The 22,084-nt window shown below is 41.5% G+C and overlaps 1 protein-coding gene across 2 annotated transcripts in view; it reads right to left on the reverse strand.

The window, feature by feature from the left end:
* Positions 1-120: 120 nt before the first annotated feature.
* Positions 121-22,084, reverse strand: part of GNPTAB (N-acetylglucosamine-1-phosphate transferase subunits alpha and beta) — a 45,914-nt gene continuing 23,950 nt past the window's right edge. For both annotated transcript variants that reach the window (XM_081212218.1, XM_081212219.1), the window contains exons 8-21: positions 20,644-20,805; positions 19,744-19,923; positions 19,349-19,519; positions 16,755-16,878; positions 15,772-15,975; positions 13,773-14,902; positions 12,136-12,335; positions 10,800-11,019; positions 9,424-9,537; positions 6,117-6,202; positions 4,613-4,711; positions 3,907-4,074; positions 3,098-3,188; positions 121-2,182 (exon numbers count right to left, since the gene is read on the reverse strand). In XM_081212218.1, the coding sequence (XP_081068344.1) occupies positions 2,105-2,182; positions 3,098-3,188; positions 3,907-4,074; positions 4,613-4,711; positions 6,117-6,202; positions 9,424-9,537; positions 10,800-11,019; positions 12,136-12,335; positions 13,773-14,902; positions 15,772-15,975; positions 16,755-16,878; positions 19,349-19,519; positions 19,744-19,923; positions 20,644-20,805 (3,027 nt within the window). In that variant the 3' untranslated portion in view covers positions 121-2,104. The remainder of the gene's footprint in view (positions 2,183-3,097; positions 3,189-3,906; positions 4,075-4,612; positions 4,712-6,116; positions 6,203-9,423; positions 9,538-10,799; positions 11,020-12,135; positions 12,336-13,772; positions 14,903-15,771; positions 15,976-16,754; positions 16,879-19,348; positions 19,520-19,743; positions 19,924-20,643; positions 20,806-22,084) is intronic.

Below are 22,084 nucleotides of genomic sequence, written 5' to 3' on the forward strand. Positions count from 1 at the left end.
AGGTCACTACACAGCATAGTAGACACAAACCAGGGTGCAGGTGGACAATGTTGTCCACAGCAGAACTCCAGTGGACACATAACAACATAGTTCAGTGTTGTGAGTAGAGCCACAATGCAATTGCTGATTTAAAGTTTATTGTGAAATGAAGCTTTGCTTTTTAAGACAGGCAAAACAAGTAGCATTTTAAAGAAGTTGAACTAGATTTATTTCTTTAAAAATTAGGTGTATGCACTTGATAAAGAATAAGGTGCCTTTTTGATTTAAAAATACTTAACCACTTTTCAGAGCATTAAATACTTGATCATTTTTCTTGACACACACAATATAACATTTTTAAATCAAAAACATCTGTTAAAAGAAAGCATATATTTTACAGCACATGTACACTGAAAATCCCCCATCTTCATGATAAAATAATTACTGAGGTGATTATAATCCTGAAAAGTTGTTAATATCATGATTAAATACATTTCTTTTAAAATAATCTATTTGGGACAAAAATCCCTTTTCTTTTCCTGGTCTGAGATTTGTTTTGACATAATAGGGCAGATCACTAGACTATTTGTATGTCTGAATTTTTGAAAATGAATGCTTGATATGAAAAAATGGCTGAGTATCATGCTCTTAGTTATACCGTTAAAACAATACAAAGTATTGAAAACTTATATGGAGAGGCACTTTTGCTGCTAAATATACACTGCTTGTACACATAATGCAGCCAAGCCCCTTTTGTTTATAGCCCTAATTTTTTTAATTAGGCGTACAATTCTTACTAGTGTTTCTAGAAACTGAATGGAGTAGATTGAGCTGCAATTTATATTTTGATCAATAAAGGCATTATACAAAGAAAAGAATCAAATGTATTTAAATACCATTTTTTCATAGTCTAGCAGCAGAACAATATAGCAAATAGGACTTCACCATTCTAATCCTTCATTCTATAGATGAATCCGCCTTATATTTAAACTAGATATACTTTACAAAATGAAGAGGGTACCTTAATGGGGGAGGGAGGGGACAGAAACAAAGGCTACTATCCTGTTCCTTTGCACATGAAGAAATGAATGCACAGCTGCTCAAAAGATCTACGTTAGGACTATCCTCACACCAAGCTGCTGCTATTCCAATCAGGGATTTGTGTTAACGGGGATACCTGGACTTTCCTAAAAAAAAAAACCCCAGAAGCTCATTCTCTCTTATGCTTTCTGTGTGGAGCTCTCGTCCTGCTCTCTCAAAGTAGCCTATTGGTCAGGAGCCTGAGGAACAACAAACATGGTAAGCCCTATGTTCAATGGACTGGCTACCATGGGGAATATATAACATAACAAGGCCTGAGAAACTGTGTAGGTGGCAGTTACAATGGAGTGTTGTGGGAGTCAGTTCATATCCTGCCCTCCATGTACTCAAGAGGCAAGTTTATAGCTGTGCTTTACTGTTCAAAACATAGAGGGAAAGGTTAACTGACTGAACGGTCAATGCCACATCAAATGCCTTGGGATGCAAGCTCAGGGACACATCTAACAGAAGATTCTATATCCAACATTATTATTTAGTTGGCAAAGGCTACTGCAACAAATGCAGCTATGTTTCTTTCAGTAACCCTTTTTATAAAAAAGGATAATGCACTCCGGAAATTATGTTTGTGAATTGCAACCGTCTGAGAGCTGGCAACACAACCCTTCCTCACACTGTAAGAGCACATTCCTAAAACATCCCCTCTTATGCTGATAGCTGGGCAATGGTTAGGATGGTGAATATTTGCCTGTCTGCCAAGCCTACACTGGTCCCAGCTTCAGCCAAGTACATGGAAAGCTGCTACCAGCAGCTTCCCCGCACTGGCAGTAGCAAGTGCTAAAGTCACAAAATAGGGTTGGGCACTGGTGGCTTTGGGTCTTCTGGATCCAGAACCTCACCGATCCTCCTAGGGGCCCAATTCTCTGGCTGTTCAGTAGCATAGGTGTCATACACAGAGCCACAAAAGCTGTAATGGATGGTGACACTTCTGTTCATGCCCGGCACACAACTATCAAGACACTTCTGAGACGAAACATTGTACATGCTCATCACATGTTGAGGTAGACTGATTTACAACAGAAGTCTTCTAGACCTTCATTCTTTCCGGGCAAACTTCTTTTTGAATCCTTCTCCTTGGAAAGAACTTCCGCTTGAAGGCTATTAACTGAAAAAATAAAGAGCATGTTTGTGTTTGTGCGCAAATGAATACTTGGCAAAATCAAAACAATCACATGGTTCTTTTCCGTTCCCCTCCTCCCCAGGATGCCTCTGCCTGGCACAGCTATTTCCATGGCGGACTATTTCACCTCTGGAGATCAGAACAGACTTCACAACATAATGCATCTTGTGGGGGCAAACTGGGGAGCATATGTTTACACATAAATGCCTCAGTAACATGCATGTTCAAGAGTGGCTCCTGTATACATTTCCTCACTTGATCCAGGAGTTTATGTGCAACTCACACCAAATTGCTGGCAACAGCACTTATCTGGAGAAGGGGAAGATTTGAGGAACAGAAGACTGGATTCAGTCCTCCTCATACACCCTCCCTCCAGAATAGATATTTGGTATTACTGAGAATGTGATGTGTATCCTTATTCCTGGACCCAGCTTTTTAGCCAGATTAACTCCCACACTGTTTATGCGCACTGTTTAGGCGCACTGTTCCTTAAATGCCCACCCATGCAAAGAAGATCTGATCTTAGTTGAACTGAAGTAGCAGAAACTGACTCCAGCTACACAGATGTAAGGAACGCCAACCAGACTAACATCTACTGAATGCTTTTGTTCTTATGAATGTAGTCTCGGTGTCTCTCACTGAATCAGAGTTGGACGGAGTGTTTTAAGCCATCCAGTCAACTCTCTGCTCTCTTCACTGCAACCTTTTCCACCACTGCTGCTCCACAACCTTTGCTGAACTTGTTTTATGTGACACCCAGTGGCCGGTGCAAACAGGCTAAAACAGTAACCCTGGCTTAATATATTTTACAAAACCCTTTACTGGGACTTTTTGTGATATGGTTTAGCAACAGTGATATCCTAAGAAAGTTTAATATTTGCATAAAATTATATCTTTTACCTGCTCAGCAAAAAACGAGGTGACAGTGAACACAATCAATGTCACTAACACACAATGCGTCCAGAACTTCAGCTTGTCTCTGTAGGCCCTCCTAAACACAGCATTTTTAAAAGAACAAAATAGTATTAAATATCTATATATTCCTAGAAACATAACATTTATTTTAAAATATTTATATGCCACTTTTCCAGGAAAAGCCTATTCAAAGCATTTTAGAAGCAACAAAAACTACAAGAATAAAAAATCAATTATTACCAAAACCAAGAATAAATCAGACTCAAAAAGTTAAAAACAAATTCAGAACTCCAGTAGCATAATAAAAATCCAGCTTTCTCTGGTGACCAGAACAAAATACTGTTCAGGGAAGGTAAATGAAAACAAGAGTATAAGGCCTGACTGAAAGCCTGAAATGTAGCTGCTTGCCACAACTCTCCTGTGAGAGAGTTTCAAAAGTGTGGAGCCACCACAGAAAAGACCACCTCTTTTTCTCTTATGGTTCTCTGTTTCATAGACCTTGGAGGTAGCCTCCAGCTGAGATATCAGTGTGTGGACAGGATAATATAAGTGCAGGGGGTCCATCAGATAGCTCAGGCCTGAACCATTTAAGGCTTTTAAGGTTTAGACCAGCACTTTAAATTGAGACCAGATACTCACCGGGACCTGGGAACACACTGATATAATGTAGGTGCTGTTAAAGCAGATTGCCAAACACCAATCAGGAATCTGGTGGCCACATTTTGAACCAGCTGAACAGTCCCCTGAAGATCACATCCCCAGTATGCTCATTTCAAGGGTTCTGAAACACTTACCATTCCTGAAGCTCCTGGGTGTGAAGAAAACGATTCCGATACTCTCTGGGCAGCTCAAATTGGGATGGTATGGGAAACATTGATTCATAGAAATCCCTAAGCACTGCCTTTACTGTCTGAGCATCCTTATGATTGTGATCAATGTTGTCGTTGAGGCAAACAAATTTTCTGAGAGGAAAGAAAACCAACGTTCTTATTGGTTGGGACAAGTAGTAAGCTGTTATCTGCAAACGACACACTCCCATATCTCAATTTGTTTTCTAAAAACCTTCAGTAGCCTGGCTCTCTACTCTGAAAGAGTAGGAATACTGTGAAAGAACGTTTCAGAGTATTTATTGTACATAATAATGGATCATAAAATAGCAGCAGTTTTGTGTAGAAAGATATGATTCCTACAAAAGCAATCCTTCTATATAGTTTCAAGATCAATTCAAGGTGTTTGAGGGCCTAATATTATAAGAAAAATTGTTTCATTGTATTAGGTTTCTAGGGATTCTTAGGCATCACATTAAAAGTAGTTAATAGTTTACCAAAGCAGAGTCGATAATGCCTACTTTGCTTCTTCCCACTCTTGCTGGGAGAAACAAACCATAGTCTCTAGCTTTAGCATTAGCATTATGTCCAAACCACTGACTGTTGTTTGCTTTCTTCAAGCAAACTACAATTAATAAACATTTTACCTCAAATCTGAATGAGAATTGCATACCTGGGATTTTTTCGTATGTCATCAAGCTGTCCGACTACATGAGAAACATTGGTGCGGATCATTTTGAAGGCAACTTCCTCCTCTCCCATGATTTCAAACCTTAGCATTATATAGGAAAACATAACAGTAAATGCGAACAAAGGATTTACAACAATGGTGTCACTTGTGTTAAAAGGAATTTTTATTGTATAAATGGGTAGCCCCATGCCCATATTGGTTTTTACCATTTTTCTATATTTACTCATACAAGAAAACAGAGCCTGATGGCTACAGCACTTCTGTAAAAACGTATGTTCCGCATTTAAAAAACCAAAACACTATTAATTCTCATTTATGGTTTGGGGATGATGCTTTCTAATGTGAGTACAGCGGTACCTCGGGTTAAGTACTTAATTCATTCCGGAGGTCTGTTCTTAACCTGAAACTGTTCTTAACCTGAAGCACCACTTTAGCTAATGGGGCCTCCTGCTGCCGCTGCGCCACCGGAGCACAATTTCTGTTCTCATCCTGAAGCAAAGTTCTTAACCTGAAGCACTTATTTCTGTGTTAGCAGAGTCTGTAACCTGAAGCGTATGTAACCTGAGGTACCACTGTAGTCCTTTCTATACACCACCCCTAGTGTCCATCTGGGATCCATGCTGGCATGGAGGGCATTACAAGATGGGGAGGTCTGTGTCCCCACCCAGCCCCAGACCAAGGAGGCAGAGGCACAGACTTACAAATGACCCCAGAATGCCTTGGAGCACTGCACATGTGCAGAAGGGGAAGAGAAGACAAAATAGGAGAGCATTAAGGGGATACATCCTTGCATAGGCAGTGCACCACGGCTCAGAAGGATTCTTCCCTTTGTGCAGGGACACAAGCCTAAAAGTGCCCCAAAGGGATCACAATCATACCTGAAGACACAGCATAAAGCATATTAGAAAATGATGTAATTTGTGTCTGCCTAGCTGCTGAAGTCAGCCAAAACATGTTGAGAAACTACCTATTAAAATTTAATTGCACTTTATTGGCCTTGCCTCGAGCACTTTTTCCTATTACAGGTGCAACCTCCCTCCCATTTCCTGTTAGCTCTATTAAGCATGCAATTCCCTCTTCTCTTGGGCTTACTGCATGACTCAACCCAACAGGCAAGAGATGCCACCAGGTGTGTACAGTGGCTTGCTTGAGGATAATTCAGCATGATTTTCAAGATCAACCATGGATAAATAATCATTTATAATTAATCACATTTTAAACAGAAAGCACTTTTACTTCTATCACGTCATGCTGCACTTACCAAGGAGCCTTTAAATAAACACATACAATTCATTCTATAGGTCAGGAGTAGGGAACCTCTGGCTCTGCAGACAAGGCTGGACTACAATTCCCATCATCCCTATTGGCCATTGCTGGCTGATGCTTATGGGAGTTGGAGTCCAACAATATCTGGAGGGTCACGGGTTCTCCACCCTTAGGTGTTTCTATATGTCTGTCACAACTGAAGTAAAATAATACTGGATACCTGTATTTGTTTTTGTCCTTATACGCTTTATGAATTCTGTCAGTCACAAGCTTGCAGTTGGTTAGCAGATTTTTTGTCACTGGGGGCTGAAAACGGGGCAAACAATCAATTAATTGGTTGGTTATTTATGCATATTGTTTTTCTGTATTTTAAATGGAATCATGATGTAGCGAACTCCCAGCTAGTTGTCTGCTTTCCTTATTAAAAATATTGTCTTTTTTTGCTGCTGATCAGCAAAAGTTCTTGGGATTAATACTGATGATATGGAAAACAAATAACTTTTTGTATTTCATAAGTAACAAGACATTTAATCCAGTATTCTGCAGGGAGGCAGAAAAATGCTACGGTGCAAGCCAATCAATGTCAACCAGGAAACTACTCCAAGTGAGATCTGAACAGCTGGTATATATTAGTCTTATGATTCCTAATCCAGTCACAAGCAATTCTGAGAAACAACTCTCCTATTCTCAAGGGAAGCCTTTTAAAGGTTTAGCCTTGTTCTTGGAAATCCAACAACTGAAACATTTCAAAAATGACTTCAGTCATGATGTTAGAAACAAAAGATATTAATTATGATGCTATATTTAGTAGATATTTATTTAAGGAGATAAAATGGCAGATTGTGAGAAGCGTTTATCAAGGGCATTAAGACACAGTAAGAAGGTGGGATACAGAAAAAACGTAACAGAATTGAGCTTATTTAATAAGAAAGGTCCTTACTTTATCATAACCAAGCTGTTATGTAGTTAAAATAAACTTCATGCTTAGTTTGTCCCTCCATTCCCATCCCCTCCTCTGTTGCATCTCTCATGTCAACTTTTATACTGTGAACTCCTTGGGGCAGGGACCTGCCCTCCTGTGTTTTGTAAACCGCTATGCAGGAACAGCAACAAAAACAATAATCATGATGGAAAATTCTGAGCAAATTAGGCTGCAGTCCTATGCAGACTCATCCAGGGGCTGTAGCAGATGGTGTGCTGGGGCTGCACCGCTCACCTGACGTCTTTCTGGCTGGGTCACTGCTGCATATAGTGACTAAGAGGAGGAAGTGGCAGCAGCAAGGTTGGCATGGTGCAAATGCATTGGTGGAGCCAATCCTGCTGGCATATTTGCATCGCACCAACCTCACTGCAGCCTTACCCTTCCTGTTGGATGGCCAGAGGTCAGGTGAGTAGTACAGTGCCACCACAATACCATCTGCTACTGCCTGAACACTATGGGGCTTATTTTTGAGTAGACATGCATAGGACTGTACTGTTAGCCTCCTAAAGGATGCAATGCTAAATGGAGGGGGTGGGTTACTCAGAGGAGATCATAGAATTATAGAGTTGGAAGAGACCACAAGGGCCATCGAGTCCAACCCCCTGCCAAGCAGGAAACACCATCAGAGAACTCCTGACATATGGTTGTCAAGCCTCTGCTTAAAGACCTCCAAAGTAGAAGACTCCACCACACTCCTTGGCAGCAAATTCCACTGTCCAACAGCTCTTACTGTCAGGAAGTTCTTCCTAATGTTTAGGTGGAATCTTCTTTCTTGTAGTTTGGATCCATTGCTCCGTGTCCGCTTCTCTGGAGCAGCAGAAAACAACCTTTCTCCCTCCTCTATGTGACATCCTTTTATATATTTGAACATGGCTATCATATCACCCCTTAACCTCCTCTTCTCCAGGCTAAACATGCCCAGCTCCCTTAGCCGTTCCTCATAAGGCATCGTTTCCAGGCCTTTGACCATTTTGGTTGCCCTCCTCTGGACACGTTCCAGTTTGTCAGTGTCCTTCTTGAACTGTGGTGCCCAGAACTGGACACAGTACTCCAGGTGAGGTCTGACCAGAGCAGAATACAGTGGCACTATTACTTCCCTTGATCTAGATGCTATACTCCTATTGATGCAGCCCAGAATTGCATTGGCTTTTTTAGCTGCCGCGTCACACTGTTGGCTCATGTCAAGTTTGTGGTCAACCAAGACTCCTAGATCCTTTTCACATGTACTGCTCTCAAGCCAGGTGTCACCCATCTTGTATTTGTGCCTCTCATTTTTTTTGCCCAAGTGCAATACTTTACATTTCTCCCTGTTAAAATTCATCTTGTTTGTTTTGGCCCAGTTCTCTAATCTGTCAAGGTCATTTTGAAGTGTGATCCTGTCCTCTGGGGTGTTAGCCACCCCTCCCAGTTTGGTGTCATCTGCAAATTTGATCAGGATGCCCCTGAGTCCCTCATCCATCTTCAAATATCTTAAGGGCATGATAGCCATCTTCAAATATCTTAAGGGCTGTCACATGGAGGAGGGAGCATGCTTGTTTTCTCCTGCTCTGGAGGCTAGGACTCGAACCGATGGCTTCAAGTTGCAAGAAAGGAGGTTCCTACTTAAACATCAGGAAGGACGTTTTGATGGTTCAGAGCTGTTCCAATAGTGAAATGGTCTCCCTTGGAAGGTGGTGGCCTCTCCTTCCTTGCAGGTTTTTAAACAGAGGTTGGATGGCCATCTGTCATGGATGCTTTAGCTGAGATTCCTGCATTGCAGGGGGCTGGACTAAATGATCCTCAGGGTCCCTTTCAACTCCAATATTCTATGATTCTATGAATTCAAAACCATAAGCGTTTAGAACAACTAAACGCATGTAAAAATATATCCTCACAGTAATTAATTTCACAGTTGCCATGGCCAGTTTCCATCAGCCATCAATTTTTTGGGTAAACAGAAATCTTTTTAAATTTCCCCTGAAAGTCAATGATGAGGGAGGTGGACGGACATCACGAGGAAGGGCGTTCTATAAATGGGGAACCACCACTGAGAAGGCCCTGTCGTGGATCAAGGCTAACTGGGCAGCAACCAGAGGCAGCACCACCGACAAGGCCTTCCCTTCTGATCGCAGGACATGTGATGATTGATACTGGGAGAGGTGATCCTTTAGGTACTTGGCTCCCAAATAATTTCTCCAGCTGGTTTAGTGTTTCTTTTGTCCTTGAATTACAGCTGTTCTGTGTTATAGGACTAGGTGTTTTTGAAATTTAGAGGGCATTCAGCAGCAGCTCTTGGTACTCTATTGAGGAGGGAGGGAGGTTTGCTCTTAAATCACAAATAAAATCAATGGACAAGTTCAAGCTGTGGGCATGTCTGAAGTAGGGAGATTTGCTCACAAAAGAAATTAACGGGGAGCAAGACATCTCAGATTACTGAATGCAGGGATTTAAACATCGGCTTTTGACCATCTGAAATTATACCACATATTTTGAAAGCTGTTTTTTGAAATGCCAGTCTGCACCAATTGGAGAGGGAGATGAAAGTATGTTTGCAACAGTTCCTTACCAGATTGGGGTCATAATATGCCTCCTGAGTTGGTGGTATGTTGTGAATCCGAGTGATATTGAATGGAAGGGATTTAGAACAATTTATTAGCATTTGCTCCAGACCTGTCAAATCCTAGCAAGGGGGGAAAAAGAAAAGAAAAGAAGGTTATGCATTTTCTTTCTCTGCATGGATGAGCTTTACTGCACACTTACACACAACCATGACTTTTGCTTATGAAAGTCTATTTCACTACATCAGTGTGCCTGGGCTCTTCTTCAGACTGCAGGTGGGAGCTCATACATTCCCTCAAACAATGATTTTAAAAGTCACTCGCACAGGAATGAGATATCTGGGAGAAGGCTAGGGTACAAACTTTCTCCCCAACATCTAGGTGGTTTTAAAAGAGGATTAGACAAGTTCATGGAGGATACAGCTATCTATAGCTACTTGTCATGATGACGATATACCACCTCGAGGATTAGAGGCACAACACCAGTGAATACCAGCTGCTAAAGAGCAAGGGAGAGCAGGTAAGCCCTGTTTGTGGGCTTACCATAAGCACCTCTGTGCAGAACTGAACTAGATAGGCATTTGGGCTGATCCAGCAGGGCTCTCATGTTCCTATTTCACCAGAGGGAGGGCAGAGAGAAGAGATTATAATTTTCTCCTGCTCCAGAGGCTAGTACTCAAAGTTACAAGAAAGGAGATGCCAACTTAAACATCAGGAAGGACTTTTTGATGGTTCAGAGCTGTTCCAACAGTGGAACAGTCTCCCTCGGAAGGTGGTGGACTCTCCTTCCTTGCAGGTTTTTAAACAGAGGTTGGATAGACATCTGTCATGGATGCTTTAGTTGAGATTCCTGTATTGCAGGGGGTTGAACTAGATGACCCTCAGGCCCCTGCCAACTCTGCAATTCTAAATATTTTGGATGTTATAAGCAGCTTTGACCATGAAAAGTGGCACACAAATTCACAATTTTTACGATCCGCAGCTGGTTGGTACGCCAACTAGAAATATTCTGCAATGCAACAATTTGTTGCCACTCCAACCTGTATTTTCTAAAAGATTTAAGTGTAATTCATCAGAACAGGAGCAAGACAGGAAGTTTGCTTCCAAGTTTGGTGAGCTTCCCTATCTTCACCAACGCATCAAAATGTCCCTGTAATCATGTTCCAGTAATAAGAACACTACACTTTCCCGTTAAGTTCTAATGCATTTCCTAAATTTAATCAATTGCTTTTTGACAAAATCTGAATAAGTAGTATTAAACCAGATACTAACACAGAAGTGTTAAGATACCACTGAACAAACAACATCTGTAACATCTACTTTTCATTAACTTGCCCTCCTCTGTACAGAATTTCATTGGGGTATTAAAAATATATATATATACCTGCAAGCTTAGAGGGAGTTCATGAATTCTTGTGGCCAATGTCCGAATCTCCCGGTCAGATAAAATCCCAGACCGATCCGTATCAACTTCATCAAAAACCTGGGAAATGTTCAGTGGCTGAACTGCACTCATGAGATAGTAGAAATATGAAAAGGCAAACTGCATATCTTCGGAGTGCCGCACTTTGTGGAAGGAAGTCTTGTCAAATTCTGCAGGAAACCTGTCCAGAAACATCAAAAATCAACTGAATTGGCTTTACAGAAAACCTGAATAACCTGTCCATATAAGTCAGCCACAGAAAGCCCTCCCAAGGTTCCTCACCCCATAAGCCTCCTAAAAACATTCATTAGGGACTAGGACTACCAAGAGGCATTCCCCAGCAGATCTAGGGATCTGGGCGTTATCCAGTTAGTATGGGAGGAGACACTCCTTCAGATAGGCCAATGTCAATTAGAGCTTTAAATGTCATCATAAGCAGCTTCAATTGGACCTGGAAGACAACTGCCAAACTATAGAATTGTTTCAGAAGAGGTGTTGCAAGTGGACAACCAGCAGCACCCACTAACACCCTGGTCGCTGCATTTCCCACCAGTTGCAACCTCTGGACTGTTTACAAGGCCAGCTGCATGTCAAACACATCGTAAGTCCAATCTGGAAGTTATCGTAGCTGTGGCCATCCTACCCCTGTCTAGGGAAGACCATAGCTGGCAAGTAAGTTGGAGCTGCAAAGAGGCTTCTAATGACAAAGATGGCTTCAGAAGCATCCCCAAGTGAGAAACTTGATCCTTTCAACACGAAAGATAAGCTAACAACGGCAAGAAAGGGTCTCTCTCTCTGTGTGTTTGTGTGTAACCCCTGCATGCAATGATAAGGCCACAAAAAGGACAAAAAAAAATCTCAAAACAATGGCAGATGAGGTGAACCTATTTCAGGGCTGAACCACTGGAGACGGAGGATGCGGAGCTCATAGGATGGAAATCTCCAGAATATAACCTCCCCCCACTTCAATATTTTCTATATAGAAGATAGGAAGAAGGCTGGGCCTAGAACCTGAATCTAAGTTTTCTGTGTCCAGTGTTTGTGTGTGTGTGTGTGTGTGTGTGTGTGTGTGTGTGTTGCTAGTATGGAGGCGTGTTTCACTGTGGGAGCCCTCACCTACAATCTCAAGTGCTGCAGCCCAGAAACAGGTTAGCCTCTTCACTTGCTACTTGTGAGAAGAAGTAGCTCATATTTCTCCCTTATTTCACTTGATAAGAAAACCTATTTAGGCAGATCCAACTTGGGATACCCATATTTCAAATGCAAGGGTTACGATTTTCCTCTATGTCAGACTTACAGATCCTGCAATTCTTGCATGACTTTTCTGTCAATCATGTGAGGCATATGAGCAGGGACTTTGCGAGACGTGAATCCGAATTTGCTGTTTAAAAGCTTGTTTACGTATCTGAGAGAATCGGCAAATGTGTCTTTCAGCTGCCTTCCAACCAGTTTACTATCTGTGAAATAAGCCATCTCCCTCCTTAACACTTCTTCTTCCTGGAAAACAAGAATGCAAATCGTGCGTACATTAGTCGCAAACATGCCAATATTAAAACAATACAATTAAAACATCTAAAAGCAATCTCCTACTCTCAAAACTAAAAAAATCAGGGTGGCCAGGGGTAGGTCTTACAGCCATCAAATACCTGGGTAAAGGGGAATCAGATTGTTGACTGGGGCTGGTTATAGGGAACATACGTTTCCCTTGCAAGAAGAGCTCCACCAGCTACCAGTCCGTTTCCGGGCACAATTCAAAGCGCTGGTTATGGCCTTTAATTCCCTATATGGTTTAGGTCTAAGCTTACTGAAAGACCATATCTCCCCATATACACCTGCCTGTGTTCAGAGATTTTCGGGGAAGGCCCTTCTCTAGGTCCTGCCAACCTCACAGACATGCTTGGTGGGGATATGAGAGGGGGTCTTCTTGCTGGCTGCTCCCAGCTCCCTCCCTAGAGAAGTCGGACTGGCCCCCTCTTTGTTGTCCTCCTGCTGGCAGGGGAAGGTCTTCTTGTTCCAACAGGGTTTTGGGAACTGACTGCTTTTTAATCAAAGGGCCCACTGGCATGCTGTTTTTATTGTAACTACCTGTATGTTTTTAACAGTGCTTTTATATTTATATACTGTTTTAATTCTATAACTGTTTGGTTTTTTAGGCAGGGTATAATAAATAATAGTAATAGTAATAATGGTAATAGTAGTAATAATAATAATAGTACTAGCTGCGTAAAAGTTGTTTAAAAAGCATTCCTTGATCAAATCATTAGTTCTTCAAAGATACTGAAGGCCTAACATTATACCTAGATAGAATGCAAACAACTTTCAAAGTGAGAGCCCTCACACATCAAGTCATTATTCCTTCAGGCATTTGACAAAACCATTATTTTTTAAGAAGGCTTTCAGCTTTCAGTTTTTAGTTTGATGTGTATTTAATGCTGTTCCCTTATAAGGTTTTCTTATACTGGTTGTCTAGTGTGTGTGTGTGTGTGTGTGTGTGTGTGTGTGAGAGAGAGAGAGAGAGAGAGAGAGAGAGAGAGAGAGGGAGAGGGAGAGAGAATTTGTACACTGTTGATGTGGTTAAGATGCTCACATTGCCTGTTTGTTTGTCTCCAACTGGTCGACAGAAAGCAAGATATAAGCTTCTTCAATATAGAAGAAAGTAAGTCACAAACACCAAATAGCATATGAAATCAATAGGAATATTGACTTCATTCACTATATCTGCAGTGGGAGGGATTGGTAGGGAGCTGAGGCTCAGAAAGCATAACTTGTCTAAAAGATCACCAAATGAGTTTATGGCAAAGCAAGTTTCAGTTGACTTCTGCATACTCAGCTCATTTCCTGAGCCACTGTGCTATGCCAGCATTTTAAATAAACATTTCTATTTTATTTTAATCCTCCTTGCTTGACACTATCCTACCCATTTGATATACTCACATCAAGAAGGTCTTGGAAGTATTTCTGTTTCTCCCACGGCAAAAAGCCTCGGTAATTTCCAGTGTAATGCTGCAATTTCCTTCGTGGTAAGCCTTGACTTTCGGCTACGTCCTCCATGGCACCCGCCTCTTCCTTTTTTCTCCCTGCAGTTTTTCCTTCCCTCATTTCTTTTGCCTTCTGAGCTTCTTTCTGTACAAGGACATTTAGGATTTTCTCTGGAGATTCAAGTCGCTGATCCGTATTCTGGGTTAAAGGTACAGATTTAGATTTTACCACAGAGCCGTGTCTTAGTGGGAAATGGCTGTTCACCTTCATAGCCACTGGAGTAGTATTTACTTGTTTGAACTCCAGTGGGAAAGTATCATGCATTCTTCTTTCAACATCTCTTCTGCCATCCCTGGCATCTTGGTCAGGTTTCTGCCAAATCGTGTGATTCTTCCCATTTTCCAAGCCGTCAACTACTTCCTTTCCCCTTATCTTCTGGGAATTGTTTAATGCAGCCCTCGTTGTTGCTGGTACCATCCCTAAGGATTTCAGGAGAGCCGCCTTAGACAGATTGTACCCTTTCTGTGTGATGTCACCAATAGCTAGCTGCAAATCTAGGTTCTGTAGGGCCAGCCTCACATCTTCCGGAAGGGCAGAAATGTTAAGCAGTTGAATGACTATGTCCCCGTCCAGATTCTCTGTTGTGCCATTTGGGTGGCTTCTGATTCTTGGGAAACGTTCTTCTTCAGGGATATCCTCAAATATCATTTCAGCTTCTGGCACCAAAGTTGCAGCTTTTGCATCACCTTCAGGTTTCTGGGTAGACGTTGTGTTTACTTTTGGCTCTTCTCTTGTATCAACTTCCAGGGTGATCTGCATCTTGAACTCTTCATCCTCTTTACCTTGAAATGTAAGATTGAAGTGGATCACAGTTGCATTCATTCCACTGTGCATTATCAGGTGGATGGTCTTCCATTTGTTGGCGATAGAAGCATGGCGGATTATTGGGTTATCACTATAGGCGCCATCAAGCCCTTTCTTAGCTATTCCAGCAAAACTGAAAAAGGGCAAATATTCGCCTTTTGGAATAACATAATGAGTCTGGTTCTTTTGAAGAGTCACTTTGTACAGCTCATCAAAGTGATCTGGAAAAACATAAATGTGTTTACTTATATGGCTTATTTGCACATTGCTTTTAAAGAAAATTTCTCCCTAAAGTGGTTTACAAGTCACATATCAAACACACAATAAAAATACAATTTAAAACTACATAAAACATCACATAATCTCCAGAGAATTATTTGTATCATCTACATTTTCATGCTGCCCTTCCTTCAAGGTGGCCACGCAATGCTTGCAGTTATTATTATTATTAAAATAATTGTTATTGATTTTTTAACATTAAGAACAACAAACATCACTTTTCCAAAATAAAGAGTTGTAAAACACCAGAATTGGAATTTCCATAATGCTAACATACACAGTAACTGATTTGGTGTCAAGCCAATATAACACAGAAAATCATAGAAAAATCATAGAAGAATACAACAAACTAACCAAACTACAAATAACATATACTAAATAATGAAACACGTAAGAAAATGAAACAAAACTAAAATATAGTGCAGCATCTTAAAATAAATAATGGTTTGGGATGGATTGAAGGAATAGAAAGAATTAAACCTTAATTCAAAATATTCATAAAGGTACAGCCCCACCTCGTCTGTGCAAATAGATAAATTTGCATAATTTCTTGCATAAAAGAACAAACAAATATATTTTTAAATATAAAGTCTAAGTGTGTCTTTCAAGCATTAGGTCTGCCTTCAATAACTCTTTACAGCCAATGCAGAGCTAAACATTTAAGTAGGAAGGAAATATTCAGAGGAGCTAGTCCATACATATTAATATGCCACGCCCCCGCCTGCTCCCCCGCCCCGGTACCGGAGCATGAAGCTCTGCCACTGTATGGAAAAGCCAAAAGGCTGTGAGGACTCCATTTGTTTTAACATACCTTGTCCACAGTCGCCAGCATCAAATCCACAAGAAAGGACGTTGCATGCCTGGTCGCAGAATTTATCAGCCAGCCAGGAGTTTGCACAGCCTTGGTTGCAGTAAGAAACTCCACTTATTCCTGCCCCAAACTGCCAGGGAGCAACATTCCCGACACCGACACCAGCTCCACCACCTGCACCATAACGGTTACCGATACTACTACCTATAAAAGAAAAAGGGAAACACAGTGCAGAAAACTGCTCACTGCTGAGTTTAAAAAAGCCTCAATGTACAAGTTAAGAGTTGGTTAAACATTTCTGAAAACAGACCCCAGCATGGTTCTTAACTCATGATCCACATCTGTATGCTTTAAATGAAAGGATACTTTATACAGGAAACCAATACATCCCTAAGGTTATCAATTTTGCAAGCATGAGGGCGGGGAGGTATGCATCTCTTATGTCCGCTGTCTGGAAAACAGGGAAGCTCAAGCCTAGCCAACAAATTATCCTAAAAAAAACCAGTACAGATAAAAAAGACAAAATCTGGAGCAAAATTATTTCGCTAACCACCACTGAATCTCTGTTGTCAAAAGACAACAATCTGCCCTAAGGTTAGGAATGCTACATCCCAACTAGAAAAGCATCAGCTACCTGACTTGCAAAAAAAAGGAACGTTTTTCACATGGTGGCATACTCTTTTTTTTCCTGCATGGATTACTCTCTCCAGGAAAAGTGTGATTATATCCAGTGCCCCCTTTTCCTTTACACAGAAGACACCCAGAGTCAATGCTGCTCACTATTGCGATTTAGTGCTGAGACAAGAGTGCACTGTGAAAGCAAGTGGGCTTTTTCAAATGTGAGCTTACATCTAGAGCTACCCAAGAGTCTGCAAGAATACGCTCCGAAGAGATCATCTCTTCACATTTGCAAAATAATATATCAGTGCCTCCGGACTTCTGAAATGCAAAAAGCCAGGTTTCAGTACTTATGCCTTCCTTACCAATGCAGTCACCACCATCCCAATCACAAGCTGAATTGTTACAGGCTTTATCACAGTAGCCATCTTTGATCCACGAACCAGGGCATCCTTCAGCACAGTTTGGAACAGGCCAAGTCAAGTAAACCTGATAATGGAGACAAAACCACTTTATTCTCACAGCTCCTAGGAATGTATTTAAATTCACTTCTCCACAGCAAACTGATTTGCAGTTCCAATGTTTGTACTCTAAAGGTGAATGGGAAATTTATCGTGGACCGAAACACTGACCTCTACTTGATTTGAAGTTATCTGACATTCAGCCTCAATTGTTGCCCAACAGTACCAGTAATTAGATGAATGAATACAGCTAGTTTAAAGCTAAACTAACCTGCTTTACTTTTATCTGACTATCTGCCTTTCCAAGGATGTCAACCTACTACATTTTTACAAAAATAAAAATATATCGATTCCCCATCCTCTTCTTTCTATTTTCAGAATGTTTTCAATCTATACAATATCCCTTCTTTGGAGATATAAACTCTCCAGCTTTTCTTTCTTTTTAGCCATACCGCTCGAGTGAAATAAATCTGTGAAGGCATACAAAAGTGAAAGGGACAATAAATCACATTATTTGATATGTCGCTATTTTTCCATGGTGACACGTCCTTTTCAATAGCACTCAGACGAGGAGACAGATACTTACTAAGAGTGAGATCCAACGTAACATTAGCACCAGAAATTAGAGAGTTGATGTTGTTGTGCTAGCATTAGTGAAAACAGTAATGTACAACTGTCACAAAGTATAATAATAGCAGGAGCTGCACAGCGTATTTCCCAAGGGCAAGACACTCATTTGTTACACTACACTAAGAGCAAGAGTCTTGGTATGCGAGGGATGAGGAAGCTTTCTGGCTCATGGGGGGCAGATCTTTGGGCCAACTTTCAAAGGTAGCTGGGGCAGTCAATCACCTGGTGTCATTGTGATGTCAGATGATTGACAGGCAGGCTGCCCTGCCCACCTGTCAAAGCTTGCATTGAAACGGCTGCTAGAATGGAGCTTCCCCTTTGCTTTAGCAGAGGTTTCAATGCAAACAACTTCATGCTCCTGGAGCAAAATGCACTCCTATTGTCGCCAGCTGATGAGTGGTTGTACCTTGCTCCAATAACAAAAGTTCAGCTGTCAGATGTGGGGCAGGTGTGTGAAGTTTTGAGAGCAACAGCCTCACAGGGCAAAGCTGCTGGGTCAAATTTGGCCTAGTTTCCGCATCTCTGTGCTGGTGGAATGGTTGTTGTGTGAGAGAGCGCCCACAAATGGTTATCACTGCCCAAGTCTTGAAGCACAAGGGGAAGCATCAAAGGGGAAGGCCAAGAAGCCTCAAACTGATCCTGAGGGAAACTTCTCACAATGCATTGTGAATTCTGGCTCCAGCACCCAAGTACAAAGGCACATGCATACTGCATCACTTATAAAGGGTGCATAAACCATGTATTATTCACAGGGTCACCCTTCAAAATACTTGCCAGCAGCGATACAGAAATACATGGCACCCTAGTTGCAAATAAATGGATATTTTCAACTAGGGAAACAGAATCTAAGTAATGAATAGTAAATAATTCTTACATTGTTAATCATTTTTAGATTTTTTGTGCTTTTGCACTAAGAGCTTTACGATTTAATATATCCAGTAGAGATTACTCATTGCAAAATGCACCTTTACCCCCATCTCCGCAATCCAAAATGTTGCTTTAAATATTCTGGTTTTTAGAGGTCAGTTACCACTGGAAAACCAAACTGATTGCATTTGCACCATCAAAACTTGGTTTAATAAACCACAACATGCATGAGCTCCATCATACGAAACACACCGGGAAGTCAAAATGAACCACACCTGCCAATACACACAAACCAGGTTAATGGTTTCTAAACAAGCCAGACTTGCAAACTGCTCATAAATGTAATGGGAAGCTATGATTAACTGGCTTCCTGCTTTGTTCTGCTGCACACACAGAAAAAGCAGCGAAAGGGCTGCTTGCAAGTGCACATGGCTTGTGCATATTCTGGCTTATTAACCTCACCATTCATAAGTTTTGTTCTCATATTAGTCACCTCTGTTATTGTCAAGCTTGGTGAAAGCAAAATCAAACTAGGCATCTCCTAAATGACAAAAGTGTTAGGATTTCTATGCATCCGTGCTGCTCCTGTGGTAGCACTATGTTTTGCGTATATCATGTAGTGTCTGAGAGAGTGTGAGAAAGGAAGTCTCAATACTGTTGGAAGTTGGTTTCACTTCTGAATGTGTTGCTGTTTCTGTACTGGTGCTCAAAGAGCACAGACGTGCTGATGAAGTCTTTGGATATAGACTGTAAATAAAGTAGTTTTAGAGCTACTGATTGAGTCTTTCTTCTGCAATGATATGTCAGAGTGTGCTCTTCTCAGGAGAGAGGGGTCGCTTATCACTGGTCTCTCTGGACTGAGGGAGATTTACAGCCAGGGAGGACCGTCAGAGAGACGCCCCAGAGACTTGGGAAGTTGGCGGCCTTCCCGGGCGTGTTTCCAACAGAAAGGTATCTGACCTCTCAAATTGAATATATAAAATTATTTTGTGATGGCTTACCTTTTGACCCTTGGAGTGACTAAAGAAATCATCAGGCCACACATCCTTTCCGAACATCACATCATCATTTAAATAAATGAACTTCTGGGACAGACCTGAAATGCGATGAATGTGGCTTTCAATGGCAGGAGAACTAAAAGTGGGTAGGTGACTCAAATTCTGAAATATCTCCTAGAACAATAAAAGGAAATATTATTTGGGGGGGGGAATCTTATGAGAGGTTTCAAAATGCTTTCCAAATGTCATTTGGACACAACATTTTAAGTCAGCGTTTCACGTGTACGGTGCAATTGCAGCGAAGAAAACTTCACATGAATATGCCTGTATATCACACACTCCTTATTGATGCAATTTAGGGCAAGAGTTCCCAGATAACAGAGTCAGACACTTTTTACCTGGTGAGTTACTATAGATATCCGGGGGTTATCCAAATTAAGCCAGGAAGGAATCTGTCCATTGGTGGCTATGAAGATGTGCCGTACCCAGGGAGCATGCCTCTCTATTGACCGCAGTGAATACCGCAGCTCTTCATTGTCTTCAAAACGGCTGGCTGAAACATCTTCATCCTGTTTAGACTATTAAAAGACAGTGACACACAACTGTACTGACAGAATGAGAGCGACATTTGTGTCTAAAAGCTGCCATTATTCATTTTTAAACACCAAAGATGGATTCACGTGGTGCTTTGCCTAAATAGAGATAATTTCAGGGTAGAGGGGACATGTGTACAGGCTTGCCAACTAATGGGTTTTGAAGTATAAAACCGGAAATTAATTTCTGTCAAGCCAGGAAAAGAGCTGGCAGGCTTGGGGCAAAACTCATCAGAGATAACTACATGTGCCCCTTTCACAGCTAAATACATGAAGGGCTGAGGAAATTAAAAGGTTGTGTGGGGGCGTTTTTGTGGTGGTGTCCTCCACCGTTTTCCTTTCAGGCTCTCACATCTACAGTAAGTTTTAAGATATCAGCAGTAAAGGATTTAAAGTATCACATCTTGTTAGCTGTCTTTCATTGCTGCTACTGCCATCAGGTCTGTGTAACTCTATTTGACAACAATTCCATGTCGCTTCCCTCAGCTAGCATAGGCCAGAAGCCTGCAAAAGAAGGCCAGCCCTAACTAGTGTGGGATGACAGGAGGGCATCACATGGACTACTCCTCCTGTGTGGAATACAGTTTTCAAATTGCTGCCAATTCTCTATGTCACACTATAAAGTGTTTTCATCATCATCCATTACCCAAATCTCATGAAGCTTTGCCATAATAGCATGCCCATACACCAGAGAACGACTCCTACCTGGCTGATGGCACTGAGATCCCATAATAAATAAGCAGGATTAAGCGTCAGTTCTTTCCCTTCTATAGTCATGTTCTTCTTAGCTTGGTTGATCAGCTCTTGGAAATCCTTAGGGTTATTCAGTTGCAAGAGAGCTACGCCAGCTTCTGAATAAAGCTGCAACTACAAAGGAGAAACCAATATTCCAATCCCGGCACGTACCCACAAATGAAATGTGTTGGGGGTTTTTTTTTCCATGACTCACTGACAGCACAATATTCTTGCCGTAGGTTAGAAGAGGTAGGTGGGAGAGCAGAAAATTCAATACAAAACTGTAATCCAAGTGAAACATAAAAAGCTTTCATTCATAAAAGGTATCATTCATATGGGAACTGCACCTGGGAATCAAAAGGGAACATTTCTCAAAGAAAGACTAACAATTGAACATTATACAGTATTGCGATCTGAGTTCTCCCTGTGCCGATCCTTATATAAACTTGTAATATCCATGCACAACAGAGAGGTATTCCCATGCTCAGTGGGACCTCAAGGTTTGTGGAAGTGCAAAAATCTTTACAGGGCAGCGAGAACCCTGTGGAGTGAGCATGCTCGGTTGACACATAATGTCAACGCAAGGAACAGAAGGCTAGGGTGGTGGTGCAATGGAGGAACCTGAGGAGGATCACTCCACGAGGGCTTCCAGTCTGTTTCTGGGCCCAATTTAAAGTGCTGGTTTAAATTGCTGGTTTAAATTTAAAGCCATCGTCTTCCATACGTACCTACCTGAATCTTTAAGATGTTCTTTGAGGCCCCAATCCAAGTGCCCCCACCGAATAAAGCAAAGTGGGTCACCACCAGGGAGAGGGCCTTTTTGGTGGAGGCACCCTAGTTATGGAACGGCCTTCACAGAGAAGGTCACCTGGCGCCATCCTTGTCTTCTTTCCAGCACTAAGTCACCTAAGCTTTTTAAATAACCAGTGCAGTCCCATTATTGTTTTTATACTGATATACTGTAAATGGCTCCGATAACCTTATGTTATGAGGCCATAAACAAATAAGCCTTTTTGTTGCGGAATCATGTGTGCATCATCCAGATGGTTCCACATCATTATGGACCCAGATTATTATCACAACATCTGTATCCTGCCTCTTCTTCAAGAAGCCCTGGGTAGTATATGCAAGCTATCCCATGCTAATCCTCAGATTTATCCCACAAGGAAGGTTAGGCTAAGAGAGAGCCTCTTATAAATCCATAAGTTTCATGAGTTAACCCAGGTCTCCTCAGTCTAACACTTGATCCATTTTTCCACGCTAGCTCTCTTCAGCATATGGCAGCTTCTACCTTTCTCAGGAAAAGACAGTTCCTGTTCCCCCATAACACACTAAAGGTTAGGTAGATAAAACAGATGAAAACCAACAAGAGTTAGTTTCAACATTCATCCTTTAAATTTTGGCTAGAAAG

This window comes from Podarcis bocagei (genome assembly GCF_964188305.1).
Source record: "Podarcis bocagei genome assembly, chromosome: 10".
NCBI lineage: Eukaryota > Metazoa > Chordata > Lepidosauria > Squamata > Lacertidae > Podarcis > Podarcis bocagei.